We start from the raw sequence: 25,327 nt of genomic DNA on the forward strand, positions 1-25,327 counted from the left end.
TTCTATAATACTATGATTAATGAAATATTTCTTTTTTATTTCTAGTTATTTAAAATAACATTAATGCCAGTTTCAGAGGGAGACTAATTTTATTCTTGCATATTTTCTTTCATAGTTGTGTGTGTAATGAACATACATGTTTATTGAGCTTTGTTACAGTTAAAATTATATCATAAACAGTTTTTAAAATGTGGTCACACAACCATCAGAATTGTAGTTTTTGATGACTGTCATATTTTGCACTTACTGCTCCTCTGTTAAACATTTAGGTAATTTCTGTTTTTTAAAAATGTTTTTAAAAAATTATAGACAATACTATGGTTAATATATTTGTGCAAATAGGATATAATTTCTTTTTTATTTTGTCTCTTGGATAAATTCCCAGGATTTATGTTCATTATATTGTATTTTAATTTGTGTGGTATTTTACTTTACATATTTTATTTTACAAATACTTACCTAATGCTAGTTCTGTGTGCCAGAAAGTTTAAATAACTTGCTCAGAGTCACACAGCTAGTAAGTGGCTGAGCACTCTGGCTCCAGTCTGTGTGCTCCTTATAACTTTGCTATGAAACCTCTTTTGATGCCTTTTTTTTTTTTTTTTTTTTTTTTTTTTTTGGCGGTACGCGGGCCTCTCACTGTTGTGGCCTCTCCCATTGCGGAGCACAGGCTCCGGACGCTGGGCCATAGCTCACTGGCCCAGCCGCTCCGCGGCATGTGGGATCTTCCCGGACCGGGGCACGAACGCGTGTCCCCTGTATCGGCAGGTGGACTCTCAACCACTGCGCCACCAGGGAAGCCCTCTTTTGATGCATTTTGCCAATTAGCTCTCTCATAAAAGGGTTACACTTATTTTCAATCATTTTAACCACAACTTAGCAGTATTGGATGATAATGTTTTCTTTTTTAAAGTAACCAATTCAATAGGTATAAAATGATAACACATTTATTCTGTAAAACACTTTATAAAGAAGATTAATTAAAAAATCTAAAGCTGTAAGTTAAATTTTTGTTCATTAAAAAAAAGCTTTTCTGGGCTTCCCTGGTGGCACAGTGGTTGAGAGTTCGCCTGCTGATGCAGGGGACACGGGTTCGTGCCTCGGTCCGGGAAGATCCCACATGCTGCGGAGTGGCTAGGCCCGTGAGCCACGGCCGCTAACCCTGCGCGTCCAGAGCCTGTGCTCCGCAACGGGAGAGGCCACAACAGTGAGAGGCCCGCGTACCGCAAATAAATAAATAAATAAATAAAAATTAAAAAAAAAAAAAAAAAGCTTTTCTATATGATTGCTTTTTACCATTAGAAATTTAAAAGTAAGAGGGAGATTGACTAAGCTATTGTTGAAGAAGTGGTATCTTGAAGATTCCTAGACTGAATCATCTGTCTTTAGGGACCAGTCACATTGTTTTATTAACTTTGTTTAGCAAATATTTTGTACTATGGATACTTAATTGTGCAAAAAAATCACAATTTGAAAAGAGTTTTCTACTTGTCAATGATAATTTTAAAACTTAACTTATTTAAGATAAATGTTTTAAATTCTAAGGACACGACTTGTTCATAGTTGGAAACTAAAAACCATGCAGAATGGTGTAAATTAAAAAGTAAAACCCTCCCTTTCCTCTGGTCCACTAGTCTCAATCCAATCCACTAGACATGTAAAAATCATCCACTATCCCATTTGCTATTCTTATTTTCCAGTTGTAACTACTGTTAACTTTGTAAGAATTATTTTTTTAATGTGAAAATCTAACTTCTCTTCTCTTCCCTTCCCTTCTTTTACCTTCCTCCCTCCCTTCCTCTTTCCTTCCTTCCTCCCTCCCTTCCTCCCTCCCTCCCTCCCTTCCTTCCTTCCTTCCTTCCTTCCTTTCTTTCTTTTTTGTGGTGGAGCTGTGACTTCTTTGGAATTGTGAATATTCTTTTGAAATATGGAGCCCAGCTAAATGAACTTCATTTGGCATACTGCCTGAAGTATGAGAGGTTTTCAGTATTTCGCTACTTTTTGAAGAAATGTTGCCCATTGACATCATGGAGCCGCATATCTGAATTTATAAGTCATGCAGTTAAAGCACAGACAAAATATAAAGAATGGTTGCCATCTCTGCTGCTTGCTGGATTTGACCCACTGAATCTCCTCTGCAGTACTTGGTAAGAAATCCTACCATGTGGACTTTACTCTTTTTGTGTGAGTGTACTACCTTTAATTTCCCCCAATTTCTTGAGATCCGTATGTTGGGAGGAGGTTGTTATTGTGTGTGTTTTGACTGTGATGGTTGGGTTGGGGTGAAGGAATTGGGGGGGCTGCTAATGGTGAGATTGAGTGTAAGGATAGAGTCCTGGAAAAAGGTCAGAGGTGGCTGGAAGGGAGTAGAAAGGAATGGGTGCCAGTGAACCCTCCTGAGAGGGTTATTTCTTCTACTTAGGCCATCCTTCACGCTGCTCTTAAAATGTCTGTGACAGAATGGTTGTAGCTGCTTTGGAGATTTCTAGCATCCCTTAGTCAAGTAGATTGAATACTCCTATCCTATAGCAACTTGTCTACTTGAACTTAGTCTCCCTCAATAAATACTGATTTCTGAAGTAGCTGAGTAAATAACTCTTTACCTCAAGTGGTTTCTCAGAAGAGCATCCCCTATGAGTGATTATATGAAAGTTGAATCAGAAATTTTCTAGGGCAAAAGGATAAAAACTGTTTTACCAACCTTTTCAAGAGTTATGTGTGTAGATGGACCAAGAAGGTAATTGTAGCGGTGAGAGAACTCTTTTGGCCTGATAATTCGAGTCAAATGAGGAAATAGAATAAAAGTCTCTAGGAATATAAAGAGCATAAAAATTAAATGTATTTTATGAAATTTCAATGAAACATCTAGAAGATTTCTTTTTTGTGCTTCAAAAATTACCATTTACCAAAATAATGTTTAGACAAATACTGAGATTTTGGATTTCAGCAGAAGAGTGCTCTGATATTTTGTTATTTAAATTTTGCTTTTCAAAAGAGGTCCTCTTTGGTATTCATGCAGGCAACACTAGTGGTTCCTACTTGTACATTTTGTTTGCATTTCTGGGACTCCATCTTCTGCCTAGTGGCTTCTCCATCTGTAAGTGAAGAACATATCTTTGTTTGGCAGGATCCCAGTATCTCACCTTTTTATTATGTCTGCCATAATATAGAATTCAAGAATTTTCATTAAGCAGAGGTTTTATGCTTAGGACTATCATCCCTTTCTGATACTAAATGTTTCAGATATGTGGCTTGTGAGGAAAAACTGCTTTCTGGTAGGTGGTTTGAGGAATATAGAAGTAAAGCAAAGTTTAGATACATGTTCTGATCTCCACTTTACTTTTTGTTTATAGTTTCCAGTGGTTTGAGTACCCGATTGTATTTACTTCTGTCTCCAGCAGCTGATTAATACATAGTTATCTGTCAAATCACTCACTGTTGCAATTCCCTCTATACCATTTCTATAAAATTTTATAAAAATCCATTGTATTTTTTAGATAATTGAATGAGATTTAAAAATTATTGACAATTCATTGAGAAATCTAATTTTTAAAAGTTATTTGTGCATGTTTACTTGTCCTAACAAATCCCCTTTTACATGTGCACACACACACATACACTCAGTACTGAGATAGAAACGCTCACTAATGAATGCTATATCTAGCTATTAACAAAGCTATTTAAATACCCTTAACTTTTTACTTAGTGAATTTTCTTGTCGTGTCTGGGCTCCTGACAGCTAACAGCAGTTACCCCTCACCGTTCTAGGATTCACTCCCCAAAATGCTACTGTAAATCCAACCAACACGTTAGATAGCTGTGGGCAGTTCTGACAGTGTGTTTCCTTTCCTCTGTCACTTCACTTAGTGCTTATTCCCAAGGCACCCACTTTCTTCTCAGCCATGCTTCTTGTGTTTTTCTACTGAAGATACTAACTCGACTCCATATTACTTGCCCATTACTTTCAGCATTCATGCTCCATTCTGGTTTCTAGTTTATTTCTTTAACCAACACTTAAAATATTGCCTGATACACAGTAGGTACTATTTTAAGTTCTTTTTTTTTTTTGCGGTACGCGGGCCTCTCACTGTTGTGGCCTCTCCCGTTGTGGAGCACAGGCTCTGGACGCGCAGGCTCAGCGGCCATGGCTCACAGGCCCAGCTGCTCCGCGTCATGTGGGATCTTTCCAGACCGGAGCACGAACCCATGTCCCCTGCATCAGCAGGCGGACTCTCAACCACTGTGCCACCAGGGAAGTCCTATTTTAAATTTTTTACTATTAGCTCATTTAATATAAAACATAGTAGATACCATTATCCATATTTTATAGAGGAGGGAATTGAGGCACAAAGTATTTAACATACTTGCCCAAGCTCACACAGCTAGTTAGTGCGAGAGCTTAGGTTTGGACTCAGGCTGTCTAGTAGTGTAACTCATGTCTGTCTTTGTAACCCCTGTGCTATGCTGCCTTAGCCCTGTGCATCCCCAGGGATATGGTAGTTTTTATCACTTAATTTTAGGGATTCACTTAATCCCTTGCCTAACCTAGGGGGATCTGGGCCAACTTTTCTTGCTCTTTCCTACTCCTAAATTAGGAAGAACCTATTCAGGGAAAAAATTAAATGTATCTTCTTTTCCTTTCCTCCTCAGACAACTACATAGACTGCTGGAAGGAAAGGGAATTTGCTTTATCCTCCCAAAAGGCTTTGTAAAATATACTCTCCCATCCCTAGTTCTTATACAGGGTTCCCTGCCCCCCATGTGACTAGCCCATTTGAGAATTTTTGTGGTAATAAGCCACTGGGTTTGTGTTATATTTATTGGATGTATTAGGATAGAAAAGAGTTAATAAACCGTAAACTACAAATTATTTTGTAGTAAATTGTAAAACTTCAGCTATTTGAATTGAGAACGCCAGTTGCATACATTTTACTCTGAAGGAGTAACTTTAGTCACTTTATATTCATTAGAAAAAATACGATGGAAAATTTCACTTTAGCAATAAAAATGCTTAACATGGTCAAATTTTTGCTTACTGATCTTTTATTGAATGAATAACGCAAGTGTTTACGCTGAATGTGATGAATGTTTTGCTTTCTTTGATCAAATTTACATTCAAAGAGCTGTTATAAAATAATTATCCCATAAAAACGTCAATATGTTGTTAAAGTGGATTTTGGTTATATCTTATTTATATAACATATAAGTCTGTTGCTTAATCTTTGTCATGTAAATTATAAATGTCTTTCCTAGGTATTGGTTGTCTTAAACAGTCTTTAAAGATGTATCTGGCTGAATAATTGCCTGTCACAATATAATCTGCAGAGTTGAAATATTTTTTCAGCTTTAAATGCAAGACTAGGTTTCCCTCACACCCCCAATGCAGTAGATGAATGATAGAAAGTAAATGTCATCTGTGCATTTAGTTGATTAACTGTCACAGGTTTATGATTTTACAACTGCTTTGTACAACGTAACAGTCAATGTAGTACAGTAACAATACATTTTCAGTGCCATTATCAGCATTGGTAAAATAAACTCAACATTATATTAACTAAAGCTGTGTAAATAGATTTATTTCTTATGTGTGTGTTTAGATAACTGCACAAAAATGACTTTGTTTTTGGCCACAGTGAGACAGCACATTAAGGTAGAAAAATGAAACCATTAAAAAAGAAACTAGCAACCAGAACCAAGTAACCTTTGGTGTGGGGTTCCTAGAAAGTGAAGGAGGTTGTTTGCATTTGAATATATTTTATCATTTCACTTATTCTCAGTATTTTCTGATAAATCGTGACTTCACTGAGAGCTTTTTGAGAAGTAAAATGTTTCCCAAAGCATTTGTGCTACAGTTTAAGTTCTTCCTTATATAAGTTTGCATATTAGAGAATTAAGATTTTAGGAAATAATTTTCATACTCTCTAATCAGTCATTTCAAGGATACTTTGACCCTGAATTACGAGAAATAAGTTGTCTTTGAGATGACAGGTTTAGAGTATTATTCAGTTTCTTTACTTCTATTTTTCCCTTATTTTGTCCTTGCTCAGTAATGTCTCCAAAAAAGTGGCCTTGAAAAGAATTTCTGTTTTTGAAGTAATCACCAGAGACCCTAATGATTTTATTTTTCTTCAAACAATGTGATGGTAGGGGAGTATCTAGTTGAGTACAAAATAAGTATCTTATTAGAATTTAGAGTTCTCTTTAAGCTTTGACTAAATTTCATGTGTACAATGTTATAAGGCCCACTGAAAATGTAATACTGAAAATTTCAAACCAGTTCTAGTAATATCAAATATTTATATAACATTTTATAGTTTTAAAAGTCTGTTTACTATATTGTCTCCATTATTTTCATGAATAGTCCCCTAAAATAGGTAGGTTAAGTGTTATTCTTATTTTAGAGACCAGGATCTAGGGCTTAGGTGATGTTAGAAATCAGAGCTTTTCTTGGGTCAGTGCTCTTTCTATTAGGATTCAAGTGCTTATAAAATTTGGGAAGTCTCTTTTGGGTGGGTTGGTAGGAAATATGACATTCTTTTTAAAAAATAGAAGGAGAACTGCTTGTCTTCAACAACTTCTTTCAGTTCTTAAAGACAACTTATTCTGATATGTCCTTTAGAGCCGTATCTACAATATAATGGGAAAGGTTCTTATAGGAGAACAGTTGTAGTACATCTCTGAGAGCTGGTCAGAAACAAGCCATCTCTCTCATGCACTCAGTTTAGGGACAGCTTTGGGTGTTTGGGCTTTATCCTTACAGAACTGTTAAATTATGTGTCTGTGAGGATGACCAATCTAGATTTGGCAAGATGGTCCATTTGGGAGGAAATAATGGCAAATCCACTAATGACAGTGACACTGAATCTGTCTTTTCTTACCACTGCTGCTGGGGAATGGGAAGGAAAATTCCTACCCTCTATAAGAGTAGAAACTCCTTTTGTCATCCATTGGACAACAACATGCACAGTCACTTGAGTTTCCTGTAGCAACTATAGCTGATTTTTCATGTCCACTGAACTTGCCTCTAGTTTCATGAATATTTTCTATGCTGCAGTTCTTTGTCTGCCTTCCATATCAAGATGTTGTAAGAATAGGTTATGTGGTGTTTGTTTTCAGGGTGAACCTTGGTGTATTTTGTGTCTAATTTTGTGTTAATATCTTTCCAATATAGGATTGACTCAATCAGCGATGACATCCTTATCTTCACTTTGGAGTTTACTAATTGGAGGAGGCTTCCTCCAGGTGTTGAAAAGATGCTCTCTGCTCGTGCCTCAAACTCCTCTTGGACTCTACAGCAACATATTGGTAAGAAAGCACAATTTTCGGGCTTCCCTGGTGGCGCAGTGGTTGAGAGTCCGCCTGCCGATGCAGGGGACACGGGTTCGTGCCCCGGTCTGGGAAGATCCCACATGCCGCGGAGCGGCTGTGCCCGTGAGCCATGGCCGCAGGGCCTGCGTGTCCGGAGCCTGTTGCTCTGCAACGGGAGAGGCCACAGCAGTGAGAGGCCTGCGTACCGCAAAAAAAAAAAGAAAGCACAATTTTCAAATACACTTCACTACCTTTTCTTTTCTTCCTTCCTTAGCAATGTTGTAATTTTAAGTGATAAGAGTCATTGGAGAACATATATTAAATTGGGCATCATTTGCATTTTCTTTTTTTAAAAATCTATTTATTTTTGGCTGCGTTGGGTCTTCGTTGCTACACACAGGCTTTCTCTAGTTGCGGTGAGCAGGGGCTACTCTTTTTTTTTTTTTTTTTTTTTTTTGGCAGTACGCGGGCCTCTCACTGCTGTGGCCTCTCGCGTTGCGGAGCACAGGCTCCGAACGCGCAGGCTCCGAACGCGCAGGCGCAGCGGCCATGGTTCACGGGCCCAACCGCTCCGCGGCATGTGGGATCATCCCGGACCAGGGTACAAACCCGTGTCCCCTGCATCGGCAGGCGGACTCTCAACTACTGCGCCATCAGGGAAGCCCAGGGGCTACTCTTCACTGTAGTGTGTGGGCTTCTCATCGTGGTGGCTTCTCTTGTTGCAGAGCATGGGCTCTAGGCGCTCAGGCTTCAGTAGTTGTGGCACGCGGGCTCAATAGTTGTGGCACGCGGGCTCAATAGTTGTGGCACACGGGCTTAGTTGCTCTGCGGCATGTGGGACCTTCCCAGACCAGGGCTCGAACGCGTGTCCCCTGCATTGGAAGGCGGATTCTTAACCACTGCGCCACCAGGGAAGTCCCCTGCATTTTCTTTATGTGGGGAAAGGATGGGACTGTAAGGGAGGTCATAGTAATTTCCTTCAACACAAATCATATCTTGATTTATAAGTTTAGCCTAAGGAGCGTGTAAAGAATAGCAGGTGTTTACTGATATATTAATGATACCCTTTTATTTTTTAGTAAGGGTTACGCAAACAAAATTGAGTCCTAAAAATCTTGTTGGTGAATATTTAATTTGTGGTTAGAAAAATGCTAAATGAATTTTCCTCTTTGGAGTGTGTGTTGATTTGTGTTCTCTATAGTATTTATCATCTCTAAAAGGAAGTATCACCATTCTTTATCATTATCTTTTCTTACTGAATGTATGCCAGTGTGTTGGTAAGATATAACTATGGAGGTGAGCTGGGTGGAAATTCTGTGAATTGATTGATATTTTAAATTACTATTTTAAATTATCAGTTTACCCTCGCTTTAAAGAAAAGTTTTTAAGCTAGTTAAAAAAAATAAAGAGGGTACAGTAGAAGATTTTACACAAGGAAACCAGATTAAACTAAACTTAATATATGCACAGTTTCTATTTACTTAATATATGCACAGTTTCTATTTACTTATTCAGATTTATTTTAATCTATTTTGTTAACCAGATTATGTCTTAAGTTGGGAAAATTATTTCTTCACTGCTATTTTTACATGAAATGTGACTCTTCGTAAAACATATTGAATAGGTTTTTAACAAGTGAACTTACACATATGTAGAAATGTCTTCTAATTTCTTGGAAGATTACATTTAAGTAAATATTCTCAATCAAAAAAAGACATTCAGGAAAATATGCTCTTGAACTGAGGTGTATTCAAACTGTCAGTGAGGGTTCTTGTTTAAGAAGAAGTATAATCTGGAAGTCTCTGAGCCTTCCAGAACAGAATTTCTTTAATGATAACGTTAGAAAACTCACATGCATGTGATAATTGCATCTGCTTTTGCTAATTATGTATGTGCAGTGGCAGGAAGTATCTATTTCTTAATTGATAGAATATGGGGCAATGGATTTGGGAACAAAAAGTCAGAAAGAAGGAGAATATACCAAATGGGAAGATTATTGCAACCTATCAATTAGTAAAGATATGTGAGAGTTTACCTTAAAGACTCTAACATATGGCAAGTTTGTCCAGATGAAGGTAAGAATTGTGCATGAGTACATTATTCTTCAGTAGACTAAATCCATCAAGGGCTTCTTGTTTAATTAGGCACTAGGTAGAGCTTGTGTAGGATAATAATCATCATCTCTTAAGAGGATTTTATTTTGGCTGACAAAAGCCTTTTTCAAAGGTGTTAATGTAGCTAATGCTTTTCTGGTCTATTTCTCTTGCCAAGGCCTCTTTTCTTGGTTCCAGTCCCATATATCCAACTAACTTTTGGACATCTCCACTTGGTGTCCCACATTCTGACATATCCAAATTTGAATTTATCATTTTTCCTACAAATCCTGGTGTTCCTTCTGTTTCCTGGTTCAGGATGTGAGGTGGTTTGGGAGTGCTGTTTACCAAGAAAGTGAGTTATCCCTGGCAGCTCTTTGTTATTTGTTTCATCCATAGTGGAGGTTTCAACAGGGGTGATTTTGCCCCCCCACAGGGGATATTTTGGTTGTCACAATTGGTAGGGGTGCTATTGCCATCTAGGGGATAGAGGCCAGGGAAGTTCTGCTAAATATGCTACAGTGCACACGACAGCCCCCCAAAGCAAAGAGTTATCTGGCCCGAATGTCACTAGTGCCCAGGTTGAGAAACCCTGATCCACCTTGACTCTTGCGTTGTCCAGTGTTACAAAGGCCTTTTATTCCTATACCAGGAAGACTTTTTAACCCTGTTCTTATTGCAAACTACTTAGGAAACACTTGTGTTCTTCCTCTTAGTTATATAGGTTTCTCAGAATATTCTTCAGTGGTTCCTCTTCTGCAGGTAATGGGAGCCATTACAATGCTAGATTTTAGTAAGGCTGGAAAGAAAAGATATGCCCATCTACTCAGTTGCCCAAGTTTCAAATGGGATTGTGATTCTCTTCCTTTCTGTAGTTCAAGGCTGTCTTGATGGTACCCAGCTCCCCTTTTTTCTTCAATTTTTAGGATATTCAGTTTCTGTGTGTTGGTCATCTGTACTCTCCCCTCCTTTATTTGGATTTTGAGGTGAGGATTTCTAGTAAGCAGAAGCATGACCAGGGTTTTAATACCAATGGAAGTGAGCACAGCAAAACAATTCTTTGATTACCTCTCTACATGTATGGCAGTCTTGCTTTCACCTTACTTTCTCCAGTAACTTATCATGGTATTAAAAACTGCCTTATCAATATATTTCTTTTTTTTTTTTTTTTTTTTTTTTTTTTGCGGTACGCGAGCCTCTCACTGCTGTGGCCCCTCCCGCCGCGGAGCACAGGCTCCGGACGCGCAGGCCCAGCGGCCATGGCTCACGGGCCCAGCCGCTCCGTGGCACGTGGGATCCTCCCGGACCAGGGCACGAACCCGCGCCCCCTGCATCGGCAGGCGGACTCTCAACCACTGTGCCACCAGGGAAGCCCTCAATATATTTCTTTAAATATTTTGGAAAAGATGCTTCTTGTGGCTCTGCCACTATTTGTAAGCCCCTAGATAATTTCAGCTCCCTAGCTTCTTTAGGTATACCATTATCTATCCCAAGGGAAAGATTTTCTCCATTCTTTTCCTAAGCCCTTTTCAAGTCTTGGAGATGCCTTATACTCGCTCAAAATTCTGCTTTCCTCTCCCTTTTCCTCCTTAAGGGAATAGCAGCTTGCCCTTATAAATAAAAAAGACAACCAGTCTTGCTGCTCATCTTTTAATCATTAAGTCAGATTTGTCTTCAAAAGTTCTTTTGCTTTAGGAAGGAAATGTATACCAGGTAAAGTTTACTGACTGGTTGCAGTTAACAATTTTTTGATCACATGCCTATATATACTTCTTAGAAACATCAGTTTAACTGCACATAGCAATAGACTTCTTAATCAAAAAATTTGCCAGCCCCTGCCCAACTGACCAAGATCAAGTCTAGGTAATTAATTATGTTCTTATGGATAAAAGCACTTGGCTTTAGTTTATCCTGAACCTTTAATGATCAAATATGAACAATTCTATCCAGAGAATTACATGTATCTGGATCGTACAAAGGATCCTGTAATGGCTCCTTGAAACTCTCTTGATCTATTCATTTCAGTGTTCCTCTGCTTTGTTCTAAACAGGATTTAAAACAGTTTATACATATAGATTATCACAAAACAGTAAAACAGAAGTTAAAAGTGAAAGCAGGGACTTCCCTGGTGGTCCAGTGGTAAAGAATCCTCCTTCCAATGCAGGGGACGCTGGTTCGAACCCTGGTTGGGGAGCTAAGATCCCACATGCCGCGGGGCAACTAAGCCCACGTGCCACAACTGCTGAGCCCGTACGCCTCAACTAGAGAGCCCTTGTGTCACAAACAACAGAGCCCACGTGCTCTGGAGCCCGTGCGTAACAACTAGAGAGAGAAAAAACCTGCATGCCACAACTAGAGAGAAGCCTGCACGCTGCATTGAAGAGCCTGAGCGCTGCAACAAAAGATCATATGTGCCACAACAAAGACCTGACACAGCCAAAAATAAAAAAAATAATTAATTAATTAAATATTTTTTTTAAAAAGTGGAAGCAGAAGAAAAATATGGAGTCAGGGAAAGCTTATCATGGTAATCTGAAACTTGTCTATGGATACTCTGCAAATTTGGCTCTGACTGAACTCTCTAGTTCTTGACACTAGGTTACAGAGTTCATAAGATAAAAAACTCATTGCTCAGAAGTACAGATATTCTTGGATGTTGTGATGGACAGTTTCCTAGGCAACATCTTGGTAGCCATGGCTTCTTGGAATTTTATGTTACCAGTCTTCAGTGTGGACTGTTGCTGTCATACCAAGGTATAATTCAGTAAAAGTAGTTCTTAAGTGGGCCCTGGTTCTCAGGTCTCTGTTGCTCTGACTTGACCAGGGCTAGATTTATAATATCTGGAGGGATGGATGACCTGTGTGCACTTTTGAGCAGTTCTCTCTAAATATTGTAACACTCCACTCAATTTTTAATAAGCAGTGGTGAGCAGTGAGTTCAAAATTAGACTGCCTAAGAAGTATCAGAGTGTAGCTATTTTGTCTTGCAGATTGAGTTGAGAACACATTTTTAAGAGACAGTTGATCTCTCTCTCTTTTTTTTTTTTTGTGGTACGCGGGCCTCTCACTGTTGTGGCCTCTCCCGTTGCCGAGCACAGGCTCTGGACACGCAGGCCCAGCGGCCATGGCTCATGGGCCCAGCCACTCTGCGGCATGTGGGATCCTCCCTGACCACGAACCCGTGTCCCCTGCATCGGCAGGCGGACTCCCAACCACTGCGCCACCAGGGAAGCCCGAGACAGTTGATCTTAAAAGCAGAGGTAAAGGGCTCCCTGGTGGTGCAGTGGTTAAGAATCCGCCTGCCAATGCGGGGGACACGGGTTTGAGCCCTGGTCTGGGAAGATCCCTCATGCCGCGGAGCAACTAAGCCCATGTGCCACACAACTACTGAGCCTGCGCTCTAGAGCCTGTGAGCCACAACTACTGAGCCCGTGTGCCACAACTACTGAAGCCCACGTGCCTAAATCCTGTGTTCTGCAACAAGAGAAGCCACCGCAATGAGAAGCCTGTGCACCGCAACAAAGAGTAGCCCCTGCTCGCCACAACTAGAGAATGCCTACGTACAGCAACAAAGACCCAGCGCAGCCAAAAAAAAAAAAAGAACCTCGTTAGTAATTACCTTTCATCTTTAAAAATTGAGCATGTGACCTTCTATTTGTAGAGTAGGAAACTTTGACCTCCCAGATACTAGCCATGTTATGGCTTAAGCGAATCATGCCTTGATTAACAGTGTTCTGCAGGCTGCCCTTATTACTGGATTTAAGAGCCAAGCTTTTTTTTTTTTAAGAGAAATTTATAGTTAACTTAAAATTTTAGTAAGGTTTCATCTTCCCATTTATAAAATTTTAGCTTCACACAGCCTCTTATAAATCCAAGTGGTGGATTTTATTTTTTGTTTGTGTCTGTGTGTATGTGGTGGGGAAATCCTTACTAAACTAGGTAGCAATGAGTTGTATCCACATTTGCTGGGACATTTTGCTGGTAAAACTACTTTTATTTTGTCAGCAATCTATTGATAAGCTAAGAGAGGAGAAAGTGTTGCTCTAGAGCAATTAAAACAATTTTTTTAAGTGTCTTAGGTATTGGGTCACCGATATTATTTGAAAGCCCATTTTACTCTTCCCATATATGTACATTAGATATGTGTGCTGGCAGACCCCTGGGACAGCTATATCCTAATTAAAAGAAAATTATTTTCCATATCCCAAATATTTATTTTAGGGATATGGAAAGTTAGGACAGAAGCTTTGGAATATTTATTTTAGGGATATATATTTTAGGGATATGGAAAGTTAGGACAGATATGGCAGTTAGGACAGAAGCTTTAATTTTTGATAGCTTGTTCATTTGAGAACTTTTAAGCACTCATCTGTAATTTTAGTTAGTTCCAAATGTGGACCATAAGCAGAAGTCGTTAGTGAAGAGAATCTATCATGTAAATATTTCTGTAGGTGGGCATTTACAAATCTAGCTGTTTATATTCATTAATTCCTTAGTAAGTGGGTTCTTTAATTATGTGTCAACTATGTATCAGATACTGATTTAGAATCTGTGAGTGAAAAATAAACAGTTCTCTAGTGCAATGGCTAAAAAGGAATGATGCAGGGTTATGGCAGAATTTTCTTTTTCTTTTTAAGGTGAGAGAGGCCTGAACATGTTTTATAAATTAAAGGGTCTCAGTTTGTTTAAGGAAAACATTAAAGATATGGAGATAAAAGCAATAGTTTATATAATAAGATTTCAGATAAGCCGGAGGGAGGATTAGCCTCAAATAGGCCCCTTCTTTTGAGAATAAGAGAGATGAGGGTAGGGTGGATGTAGATAAGTTTATAGTTTGAGTATTAGGAACTCAGAGAAAGAGAGCCTAGAAGATCTCCTATTTTTACTTAGGAGTAAGAGGTAAAATCTTGCTAAAAAGGAAACTGAAGTGAGAGTTTGGTAGCAGAGACTTGATTTAGAATGCTTGTTGTGGCAAACTGGGAACCAGTGAAAGAGATTTGCTGAGCAACACTGAGGGCCCAAGTGGAGGTTGGAAGTGGTATAGTTCATTCATATGGTTATATGGTAATTTTTTCCCAGCATTGCTTTACTTTCTCTGTATTGGAAAGAAGGAAAGTGGTTAGATTGATCTGGGGGTTGTCAGAGCAGGTACAGAAGAATTGAGGATGATAAAATAAAATAGCATCAGTGATGGGCCCATGAACACCAAATAAGAAATGAGAAAGGAAAGGGACCTGATAAACCAGACGGCAGGAGGAGTTGGGACCCGAGGTCTCAATGATATTAACGATCAGGTGTAGTGGTAGTAAGAGAGAGCACACTCTGGAAGGATGGTAAGTGGTGTATGTTGGAATTTAAAGACAGAAAAATGTGGGTCTGAAGGTGGTGCAGAAGAACTGTGAGAATGCTAAAATTGCCACTTAGACTTTATGATAAGTGTGACAAGGTGTGGAAGAATGAGAAAATTATATCTTAGAAATTGGTCAAGGAAGTAATTTTGGGGGGAGGATCAGGCTTCTGTGAGGACAAAAGGTGAAGAGAGTGTTCTGGACAGTGTTCTAGATGAAGGCAGATTTGTTTATGATAGAATATAGGGGTTCCTGAGAACTTTATGGAAAGGTATTCGAGGGACTTAAAATTTACTTTATAATATTGAACTTAATTTTTTCTTATTGTCTCAGACTGCTGTGTTATATTATAGTTCCCTAAACAAGTTAGGGAAATGAAGAATGGATTTTTATTTTCTGAGAGATCCTGAGACCATGATTCATTCTTTCATTTGATTACCACAGGAAAATGCTTAGGCTAGATGATTTTACTTAATTTTCAAGTATTCCAGGCTCCAGAGAGAGGCATCCTAAAGGTGGGAGAGAGGAAGATGAAATTGCTTATCATTGATTAAGTTCCCTTTCACTTTATCTTTTCTCTAATAGTGAGGTAGTTGTACAAATTGAGCTTTCATCTTTTTTTTTTCCACTTAGCACACATGGCCGAGTGCCTTGTACCTACATAGCTATATGGGTTAGGTTTGCACTTCCCAAAGTGGGTGACCTGGCACCCATACTTCTGGTGTACCTTAATGAATTGTAGTTCATGTTTGACTGTTCAGTGGACCTGTGATTACATCATCTAGTTTTAACCTAACCAATTCTCAAAAATTGGTCAAGCGGCTTAAAAAGATTCCTGCAAAAATAACATGTTATGTGGATGATACTAAAGGTACCAATACAAGTGAACCAACAAAATAATCATAGAGCTACACTCCTATTTTTTTTTTTTTTTTTTTTGCGGTACATGGGCCTCTCACTGTTGTGGCCTCTCCCGTTGCGGAGCACAGGCTCTGGACGCGCAGGCTCAGCGTCCATGGCTCACGGGCCTAGCCACTCTGCGGCATGTGGGATCTTCCAGGACCAGGGCACGAACCCATGTCCCCTGCTTCAGCAGGCAGACTCTCAACCACTGCGCCACCAGGGAAGCCCTTTTTTTTTTTTTTAATTTAATTTATTTATTTTTGGCTGCATTGGGTCTTTATTGCTGCATGCATGCTTTCTCTAGCTGTGGTGAGTGGGGGCTACTCTTCGTTACAGTGCACTGGCTTCTCATTGCAGTGGCTTCTCTTGTTGCAGAGCACGGGCTCTAGGGTGCACGGGCTTCAGTAGTTGTGGCACATGGGCTCAATAGTTGTGGCTCATGTGCTCTAGAGCACAGGCTCAGTAGTTGTGGCGCATGGGGTTAGTTACTCCGCGGCAAGTGGGATCTTCCCAGACTAGGGCTCAAATCCGTGTCCCCTGCATTGGCAGGCGGATTCTTAACCACTGCACCACCAGGGAAGCCCTACACTCCTATTTTTATCAGATAGTCATGTCATATGATAAAAAAGCTGACCACCCAATCTGAGCTGACGAGAAGTTCAAAAGTATCAAGAAAAATATTTAAAATATGGTTCACCTTAAAAAAATAAAATAAAATATGGTTCACCTCCACTAATGTTAACAGTGAGCCTTGATGTTAGTATGTAGTGTGCATTGAGATATTAGGTAATGAAAATATCATAATCAGCAAGACACTCTAAGCATCCAGAACATAAAGACAAACCCTGTGATTTTTTCATCAATATTTAAGTCTTATGTTGCTCAGTCCATTATTTTTATAAAGTATACTAAACATAATGACAGATGCTTAGAGCTCCTTTTAAATTTGCTTATTCAATAGTGAAAAGACAAAAAGTTACATACCGTTGGGGAGATGCATGTTCTTGCTGCCACAGTAAAACAGACTGAAATAATATGGGGACAAAGTAAAATGCATTTCTTATTAGCAAATATTGTCGAAAGGAGCATAGAAAACATCGCTAAAGAGTTAAAAGAATAAAAATATAACCTTGCAAGTAGGAAGGATGGTATACTAAATTGGAAGAAGGTATATAATATTTATAACATGTTTCAGCTTAGGGTTGTTTTAAGATTATGTTTCAGTAAGAAAATATAAATAATGTTACTTTTCTGAGAGCCACTAAAGGAAATATGCACCAGAAAGAATATATTTGCAACAGTAATGACTTATTTAATAGAAAAATGTTTTTTGGAAAAGCTGTGTAAGACTGCTGATGGAGTGGCTTACTTTTCTGTAAATGTGAGGAAATGGAGATAACATCACACATGAAAGGAGTTTATTGCATCATTAATAGTCAGGCTAATACAGGAAAGGAGTTGAAACCAGAATTGCCTGAAGTAATACTGTTGTGAATAATTTTATAAAAACATGACCTTTAAAATATATATATGCTTAGTGAAATAAACCATTACAGAAGGACAAAAAAAAAGAAGAAAATAAAATATATATAGTCTTTGTAGTACTTTATGATGAGATGGGAGTGACCATGATTATTGTTTATACATGCAGAGGTTTGGTCTTTATCTTGTGACAATATAAAAAAGAATCCTTGAACTTAACAATGAATTATGTACTTTTCTTTTGCAAAAATAATACTGTTCCAATTTTCTTAACCTTTTTTTTTCTTGGTAATAAATAGCTATGAATAGTATGAAACCTAGTACATATTTTCTAAAATTCTGTTGATTTAAGGTAAAAATGATATTTTAACTGAGTGAGAAAGCAAACTACTTTCTGAAAGAAACTTTGCTATGGGGAGATGATTTCAAAAACAGATGCTGGGAAATATTTCTATTGTTATGTGATTTTCTTGCCAAAAACCATGTGCATCACCTAGAAAGACTCTTGTATTGACACACTTAAAATACTTGGAAACAGTTTCCTTAGATTTTGAATGCATTTAATAAAAATGTGAAAAAACGAAACTTTGTAATTAGCTTGTAAACTGATTGATACCAGGAAAAATAGAAATTTACCAGTTGAATTTTGATAAAAGTTTTGCATAATTGCTAGATGAGATAAGTTAGTATCCTGATTAGTTCAGCTAAGCCACAAGGTACTCCTCCTGTTTGAATCTACATGGTTTTTGTAAGATATTTTTTTAAGTACATCAGTAGATTGGACCTAGAACCAAATCTTGGACTTGCCACGTCACTACAAATTAAATTAGTGAACCTTAGTCACCTTGCTTTTGTTAAAATATTATTATTAACATATTTAGCAAAAGTAAAAAGGGTTTTATACCGTTAATAGATAAATGAAGTTATTTTAAATATGTACCTTATTTCATTTTAGCTTATTCTTCTAATTTTATGTATTTTATTTGTACTTAGTGTAGATAATGTTAATTTAGTAGTATACAGATATAATTTATATGTACGTAAATATCCATACATTGGTGTTATGTACTCAAAGACTTTTCACTAATTGGGTGTGCAGTCAAACAACATTTGGAGATCACTAGATTAGATGGTGCCTAGGATATGTATGGTATTTTACAGTTTATAAAATGCTTTTGCAAGTGTGTTCTAACTTGAAACTTATCAACAACCTTTTGATGCACAGGGGTGTCAGTTATGTTCATTTTATAGATGAGGTATTATTCCCATTTCATAGAAAAGGAACTGAAAGTCAGAGCATTTAAATGACTTGCTGCAGGTCACACAACTAGTTAATAATGGCTCATCAACTCCAACTCCAGGCTTATTACTGGGTGGTGCTTTTCCCATTCATTCCATTCATTGCTGTTCTACTGGTCATTCTTTAAGTTTTGATTTCCTGCCCTAATCTGTCTCTTATTTGTTCTTCAGAGTCCTCAGGTTGTTGCTTTTTAAATTTTGTCCAAGTTTTTAGTTGTAGTCAGTGGGAAAGAGAGAGACTGTACAAGTAAATTAAGAAGGACTGGGAAGAAAAGAATGGAACCATAAAGACATTATATTAATGATGATAATACACATTGTAGTAGATGGCCCAAAAGTCAGATAAATACCTTTGATGTAGAAAACCATGCAGAGGAACCATAGAAATAAAGTCTAGGCAGATACATCATTTGAATATTGGCATGAGGGCAGGCTAGAGCTGAATGGTTGTAGGAAATATAGATAATGGGTGTGTATGATGTACATGTAGTTCTGTGCTATAGTAAACTTGGCATTAACAAGAATAATGAATTAAGAATTGTGGGGTTTAGTCTGATCATTGTTTTGATTTTAGTACAATTCCATAAAACATGTGGCCTTCTATTTTGATTGTTCTGTGTATGTACAACAAAATTAACAAAATTGAAGACTTTATATATATAGAAATGAATAGTTAAAAGTTGCTTATCTAACAGATCTAGAGATAACTGGGTTTAACATACTAATTTGAAACTGATTGGTCAGAAAAGTGACTTAAAAGTATAGCATGGGCTTCCCTGGTGGTGCAGTGGTTGAGAGTCCGCCTGCCGATGCAGGGGACACGGGTTTGTGCCCCGGTCCGCGAGGATCCCACGTGCCGCAGAGCGGCTGGGCCCATGAGCCATGGCCGCTGGGCCTGCGCGTCTGGAGCCTGTGCTCCACAACAGGAGAGGCCGCAATGGTGAGAGGCCCGTGTACCGAAAAAAAAAAAAGTATAGCATGGTTTCAGACATTATTTTCTAGACTATGATCAGTGCCATAATGTAGGAAAAGAGAGATTTATTTAAGAAATTAAAATCTGATTTTAACAAGTTTTCATGAAAGTTATGTTTTACATACAGCTTCTGGGCTATTCCATATTTTATATATATATATATATACACATATATATATATATATAATGTATGATTCTTTAAATCTATTTTTTTTAATTTATTTTATTTATTTATTTTTGGCTGCATTGGGTCTTCGTTGCCACATGCGGGCTTTCTCTAGTTGTGGCGAGTGGGGGCTACTCTTCTGCAGTGCGTGAGCTTCTCATTATGGTGGCTTCTCTTGTTGCAGAGCACAGGCTCTAGGCGCGCAGGCTTCAGTAGTTGTGGCACGTGGGCTTCAGTAGTTGTGACACGCGGGCTCAGTAGTTGTGGCTCATGGGCTCTAGAGCTCAGGCTAAATAGTTGTGGCACATGGGCTTAGTTGCTCCACGACATGTGGGGTCTTCCTGGACTAGGGCTCGAGCCTGTGTCCCCTGCATTGGCAAGCGTATTCTTAACCACTGTGCCACCAGGGGAGGTCCCATGGGCTTTTCCATATTATAAATTCAAGGCATGACTTGATCTTCTCTCAACCTGGTGACAACACATCTGGAAATACTATGCATCACTAAAACTTTCATAGGAATTTTGCATGCTTTGAAATATTGCATATACGATTATACAGTTCCCTTAGTATTTACTGGCATATTAAACTAAGATGGCACTGATGGGTATATTACTGTCTGTGTTAATAATCCATAGGTAAAAGACTCCCTCAAGTTCAAATGAATACAGTTCTTGCCTCTAATTGTTCATCAGGCCAGCGATTTATTTTGCTCACAGGACGAAAACCAAAATGGTGCAGTTGAAATTGGAACCCGTAACTGAAGTAGCTATACCCTTTCCTTTTTTATTATTAAATGGAAAGATCTTCCAAAACTTACGATAGTTTCAGTGGTTTAGAAGTTGTTAGAGAAATATTTTAGGCTTATCACAGTTTAGAGAACCCTAGACTTGGGGTCAGATCATTTGGATCTAGTGTCAGCTCTGTTGCTGTATGATGTCAACACAGGCAAGTCACTTAAGCTTTCCATAACAAATGTGTATTGGTCCAGTTTGGCTTGATCACAGATGATTAAGCTTCCACACCCATGTCAGCATAAACAAACAAATGGTTTATTTAGTTGTAAAAGATAGGGCTGCAGTGATGTAGTCAGACTGCCTCTTAGAAAGGCTTGTCTGCACTGCAGGAGGCTGTGGGACAGCCAGAGGAACACTCCGCAGTCAGCCTGAGGAGTTGTAAGTCAGTGTAGTCTGTCAAGTTGGTGAAGCTGGAGAAGTGTTAAGGATTCCTTACCTCCGAGTGAGCAGCTCTGCTCCAGGTTACACAGCCATCCTTTGTCTTCCTTCTGGGTGTGTGGTAAGTATCTACATTAACAAAAATGTGCAGAATGAAGAGATTTCAATTTAACAGGATGCATATTAAACTCTAACCAAATAGGAGTAAAAATTCTCTTCACCAATCTCAGTGTGATCCACACAATCTAGTCTTGTCATTTTCTCTGTCAGTCCCATTTGACTATGCTTATGGCATGCTCAGGGTTTGCAGCTGATAGGCCACTTTCCAGTATGCCAGCATACTTTGGCCCTACCAGCTGAGTTGTGTGCTTACCAAGAATCAGTTATGCTCATTTCCAAAACTTGTATTACATTTGTGCATACCCAGTGACATTAGGACCAATTATTGTTCCTGATCTCAGTGGGTGAGAAGGTTTCCTTAAGTGTAATAGTTGAACATGGGCAACCTACTTGTTGAAATTGAACCTGCTTACTACTCCTTTGGAAAACTGTGGAGGTTTGCAGTTTGAGCATGCTTTCCATGTGGTTTCCTGCTAATCTCTCTAGTGCTCCCTTTATCTGTGTTTTCTCATCTTAGAAGGGAGAATGATGATTCTTCCTTTAAGTTTACAGAAAAGGTTAAAATTTAAACAATATATAAATATGGAAACAGTGAAAGTAAATGTGCTATATATTGTAGATGCTGTAATCTTATTTATAATGGGGAGTCTATGTGACTCATGGTTTAAGGAAATACTCTTCTTTGACTCAGGTTTTATGTACAAAATCAGGTAACTCTGCTGCTTTTCTTATTTGGCATTTTGAAACACTATGGATTGAGGAGTTTCCCAAACCCTGAGTGAACTAAACTAAACTTAAACCAATAAGCTGAAACTAAAATGTAAGATGATGGACTAACTTCAGTGGTCTGGAAGATGTTAGAGAATTAGCATGTCTCAGGCCCTGTGGGTTATTACAGTTTAAAGAACCCTAGACTTGGAGTCAGACCAGCTGGTCTTATATCAGCTGGGCTCTTGATAGCGCTTGCTATCTGCTGCTCTGCTGCTCTGATCCTGGCCTGTTAATCATTGGTACATTTCACAGGGATTTACAAAAGATTTCTTGGACTAATAAAAAGCATTAGATTTGATTCACATAAAACCACTAGCTGTTTTTAGTGCTCTTGGTTTTCACGGACATTAACTTCTTTAGTTAACACTTTTCATCTTGGAAAACAAAACCAGTATCTTACGATTCTTAATCAAGCATATGTGGGTTATCCTTTAATTGGTTATTAGCTTTTGGCAGCAGTGGTTTTAGCATGTGTATGTACACATGCACATTTTGGGGTCATATGCACTTGAGTTTGAATCCTGTTCTACCACGTACTAGATGTATGACCTTTGGAAAGTTACTTAAACCTCTTTTTTTGTGTGTTTTTTTGTTTGTTTGTTTGTTTTGTTTGCGGTACGCGGGCCTCTCACTGCTGTGGCCTCTCCCGTTGTGGAGCACAGGCTCCGGACGCACAGGCCCAGCGGCCATGGCTCACGGGCCCAGCCGCTCCGCGGCATGTGGAATCCTCCCGGACCGGGGCACGAACCCGTGTACCCTGCATCGGCAGGCAGACTCTCAACCACTGCGCCACCAGGGAAGCCCTAAACCTCTTTTTAAACCTCTGTTTTCTTATCTCTGTGAGAGCATGATAATATCTACCTCACGGGGGTTAATGAAGATAAAAAGAGGATGTGTATCGGCATACAGCATAGTAGGCATTTGATAGATGGTCCTTTTCTCTCTGTGTCAATTTTTAAATTTCATTCTGTATCATGGATAAAAAGAGCAAAACTTATGTAAGCTACATTTTTATTCACTTGAATGTGGTAGGCCTGGAGACTATTTGCAATGAGAGTAAGAGGGAAGTAACGTTTGCTACTGTGTGCTTCTATCATTTCTAAAGTTAGATCACCCATTTCTTAAGTCCGAACTGGTATTGGCAGAAATTTAGAATTTGAACATTTAGTTTTATATGGCCCTGGGTACTGACTTTGGAATTTGTGGCCAGAAATCGGAGGAAGAAGAACCCAGTGAAGGCTGTAAAAAAGAATAAATAAATAAAGTTTATTTTGGTCATCCTGGCCCAAGTAATCTATTTTCAAAAGTAAGTCTAAGTAACATATCACTTCTCTTCTACTACGCAGACGTGGGGAAAAAAGGGCATTTACCTTAATGTACTGTTATATCTTTCTGGTTCAAACATTTTAATCTTCCTTTTTCTGTTTGTTTCTCCAGCCTCTATTCCATCCCTGACCCACCTTTGTCGTTTGGAAATTCGGTCCAGTCTAAAACCAGAGCACCTACGATCTAACAGTTTTATCTGTCAGTTGCCACTTCCCAGAAGCCTACATGATTATTTGCTCTATGCAGAGGTTTTGAGGATGAATGAAGTTCCAGAACTGGCAGTTATTCAAGATGGAGAAATCAGTGAAGCTACTTAACACAGGTCATGTCTTACTCTGAAAACCACCAAGATAAGGAGCCATGGAGTACAAATTCTTCACGATTTTATTGTCACAAAAGATGATTTTTGTGTGGTTGGTTAGATTTTAGAGGGCAGTAGTTTAATGCAAATGTTTACAACTAAGCTCCCTGGTAAAAAAGTATAAACCTCACTAGTGTTACTTTATTGCAGTTTTATCATCAGTACACTTTATGTTGTAAATTACCTAACAATTTTCTGCTTTATTCTGTTAATGAACTGTGGCTAAACATGGTGTATTTCCACCTATGATTCTATGTTTACCTAGGGCTAGTATTTAGAAGGGAATGCATAAAACTTCACTGGATGTGTATACACAGTGGAGTTAAATCTCTCTTATATTTATAAAAGAACTATCTTATATTCTATTCTCATCTCTTAATTCAGTTGAAATTCATTGGCTTTTCACAGGTAAACTCAGGGGAGAATTCTTTCTTTAAAGACTATAGAAAATGAATCATTTTGCTGTTGTTTTTTTTTTCCAGTTCCTTGATACTCTCTTTGGCTAAAAAAGATTCCTGTTTCTGCAAAGGCAAGAACAGACCTAAACTCAAAGATATGCTCAGTTGAAAAAAAAGAATTAGGTTGGTATTGAGATAAATGTGCATTTTACACAGTATTAATTAGGAGACTGGGAGAGACATTTCTGTGGTACCATCTTTAAAGAAAGGTATGTATTCCTGAGTTGCTCAGTATCAAATAAAACTGAAGCTCCATTCAGCCTCCAAATCAGAGGGCACCTTTGATCCTGTGAAGCAATGATTGCTAGTTCTATTAATGTTATAGTGGGTTTCTTTTTTACTATCTGGATACATTATCAAATAGTCCATGAAATTTAAACCTTAACATCCTAGGTTAATGAGACACTGCCTCATTGGTTTTGCAGTTGCTCGATATGAATCTAGAGTCAGAGAGGACTGAACACCGTAACAGGTGAGCTATGTTAAGAGACTGTGGGCAATAGTCTTGAGAAAAAGGTTATGAATGCATTAATGTTGTGATAGACAACTAGAGATGGGATCCAAAGGAGGGCAAATATTCTGTCCTATTGGGATGCTGTGACTTAAAATAGATGGGAGTGGGTTAGCCAGATTCATCTCTGATAGGCGCTTGCTATTTGGTAAAAGCAGTGATGATGGCGTACCAAATGATGGAGACATTAGGGTCCAGGGGGATGACTAAATTCAGCACAGATTAGGGCTGTAGTTGCTGCCTGTGGGGTGGGGAGTTTGACTGTAGTTATACAGGCAGAGATAAGGGTGGATATGGAAAAACAGGTGGAAATTCTGATAGTTACTAAATTCTAAAAAAGTATGTACTATGTAATATTTTTTAAATGTCTGTATTTTTCCAAACCCTAAGTCTCTGATTTTTATATAACCAGTTTTTTGTTAGGGTCCATTGTACATAGAATGTTTACATTTGAGGGTGAATCTTTTCATGTGTTTTTGTTCATGTTCAAATATGTAATAAATTCAACTACTCATAACTTACTGAGCTTTTATTCTTAAAAATCTCAAAATATTTCAGATACATTAAAACCCTTAGTATTTAAAACATAAATGATTTTACTTACTGTATAAATGCATCTTTCTTTTAGACTATTTTATAATATAATATTTATGATTTTTATGACTAATAAAAAGGACTCAGTGAGAAGTCTAATCTAAAAGTACCTGAAGGTGGGTGAATTATAGTCACAGCCTCTGATCAAAATGATACATCCAGTTAGTGTGAACTTTAAGCTCTGACCTACATGCACCATGGTGCTTTAATACTCTTAAGGTCACAGTGAACCTGAGGAAGAACTCCATACAGTAGTTTTCTAATGGTGGTACATATCCAGAGCAGGACGCGAATTGGTTTTAATAACAATTGTCAAGAGTTTACCCTTCCTTGATCTGATGTTGTCCTTTAAGTATATTTCCTGCTGATCCTTCCTGTCATAGGACATCTTTCTGTGATCATTTGATGTAATAGTGGTAATCTGGACATCATTTCTTTTTT

The 25,327-nt window shown here is 38.3% G+C and overlaps 1 protein-coding gene across 3 annotated transcripts in view; it reads left to right on the forward strand.

Annotated features, from left to right (window-relative positions):
- ASB3 (ankyrin repeat and SOCS box containing 3) overlaps window positions 1-24,809 on the forward strand; it is a 95,559-nt gene extending 70,750 nt beyond the window's left edge. For all 3 annotated transcript variants that reach the window (XM_019942631.2, XM_019942632.3, XM_073791368.1), the window contains 3 exons: window positions 1,890-2,147; window positions 7,172-7,305; window positions 23,074-24,809. In XM_019942631.2, coding sequence (XP_019798190.1) covers window positions 1,890-2,147; window positions 7,172-7,305; window positions 23,074-23,279 — 598 coding nt within the window. In that variant the 3' untranslated portion in view covers window positions 23,280-24,809. The remainder of the gene's footprint in view (window positions 1-1,889; window positions 2,148-7,171; window positions 7,306-23,073) is intronic.
- The last annotated feature ends 518 nt before the right edge of the window (window positions 24,810-25,327 follow it).

This window comes from Tursiops truncatus, chromosome 14, assembly GCF_011762595.2.
Source record: "Tursiops truncatus isolate mTurTru1 chromosome 14, mTurTru1.mat.Y, whole genome shotgun sequence".
NCBI classification, from domain to species: Eukaryota; Metazoa; Chordata; class Mammalia; order Artiodactyla; family Delphinidae; genus Tursiops; species Tursiops truncatus.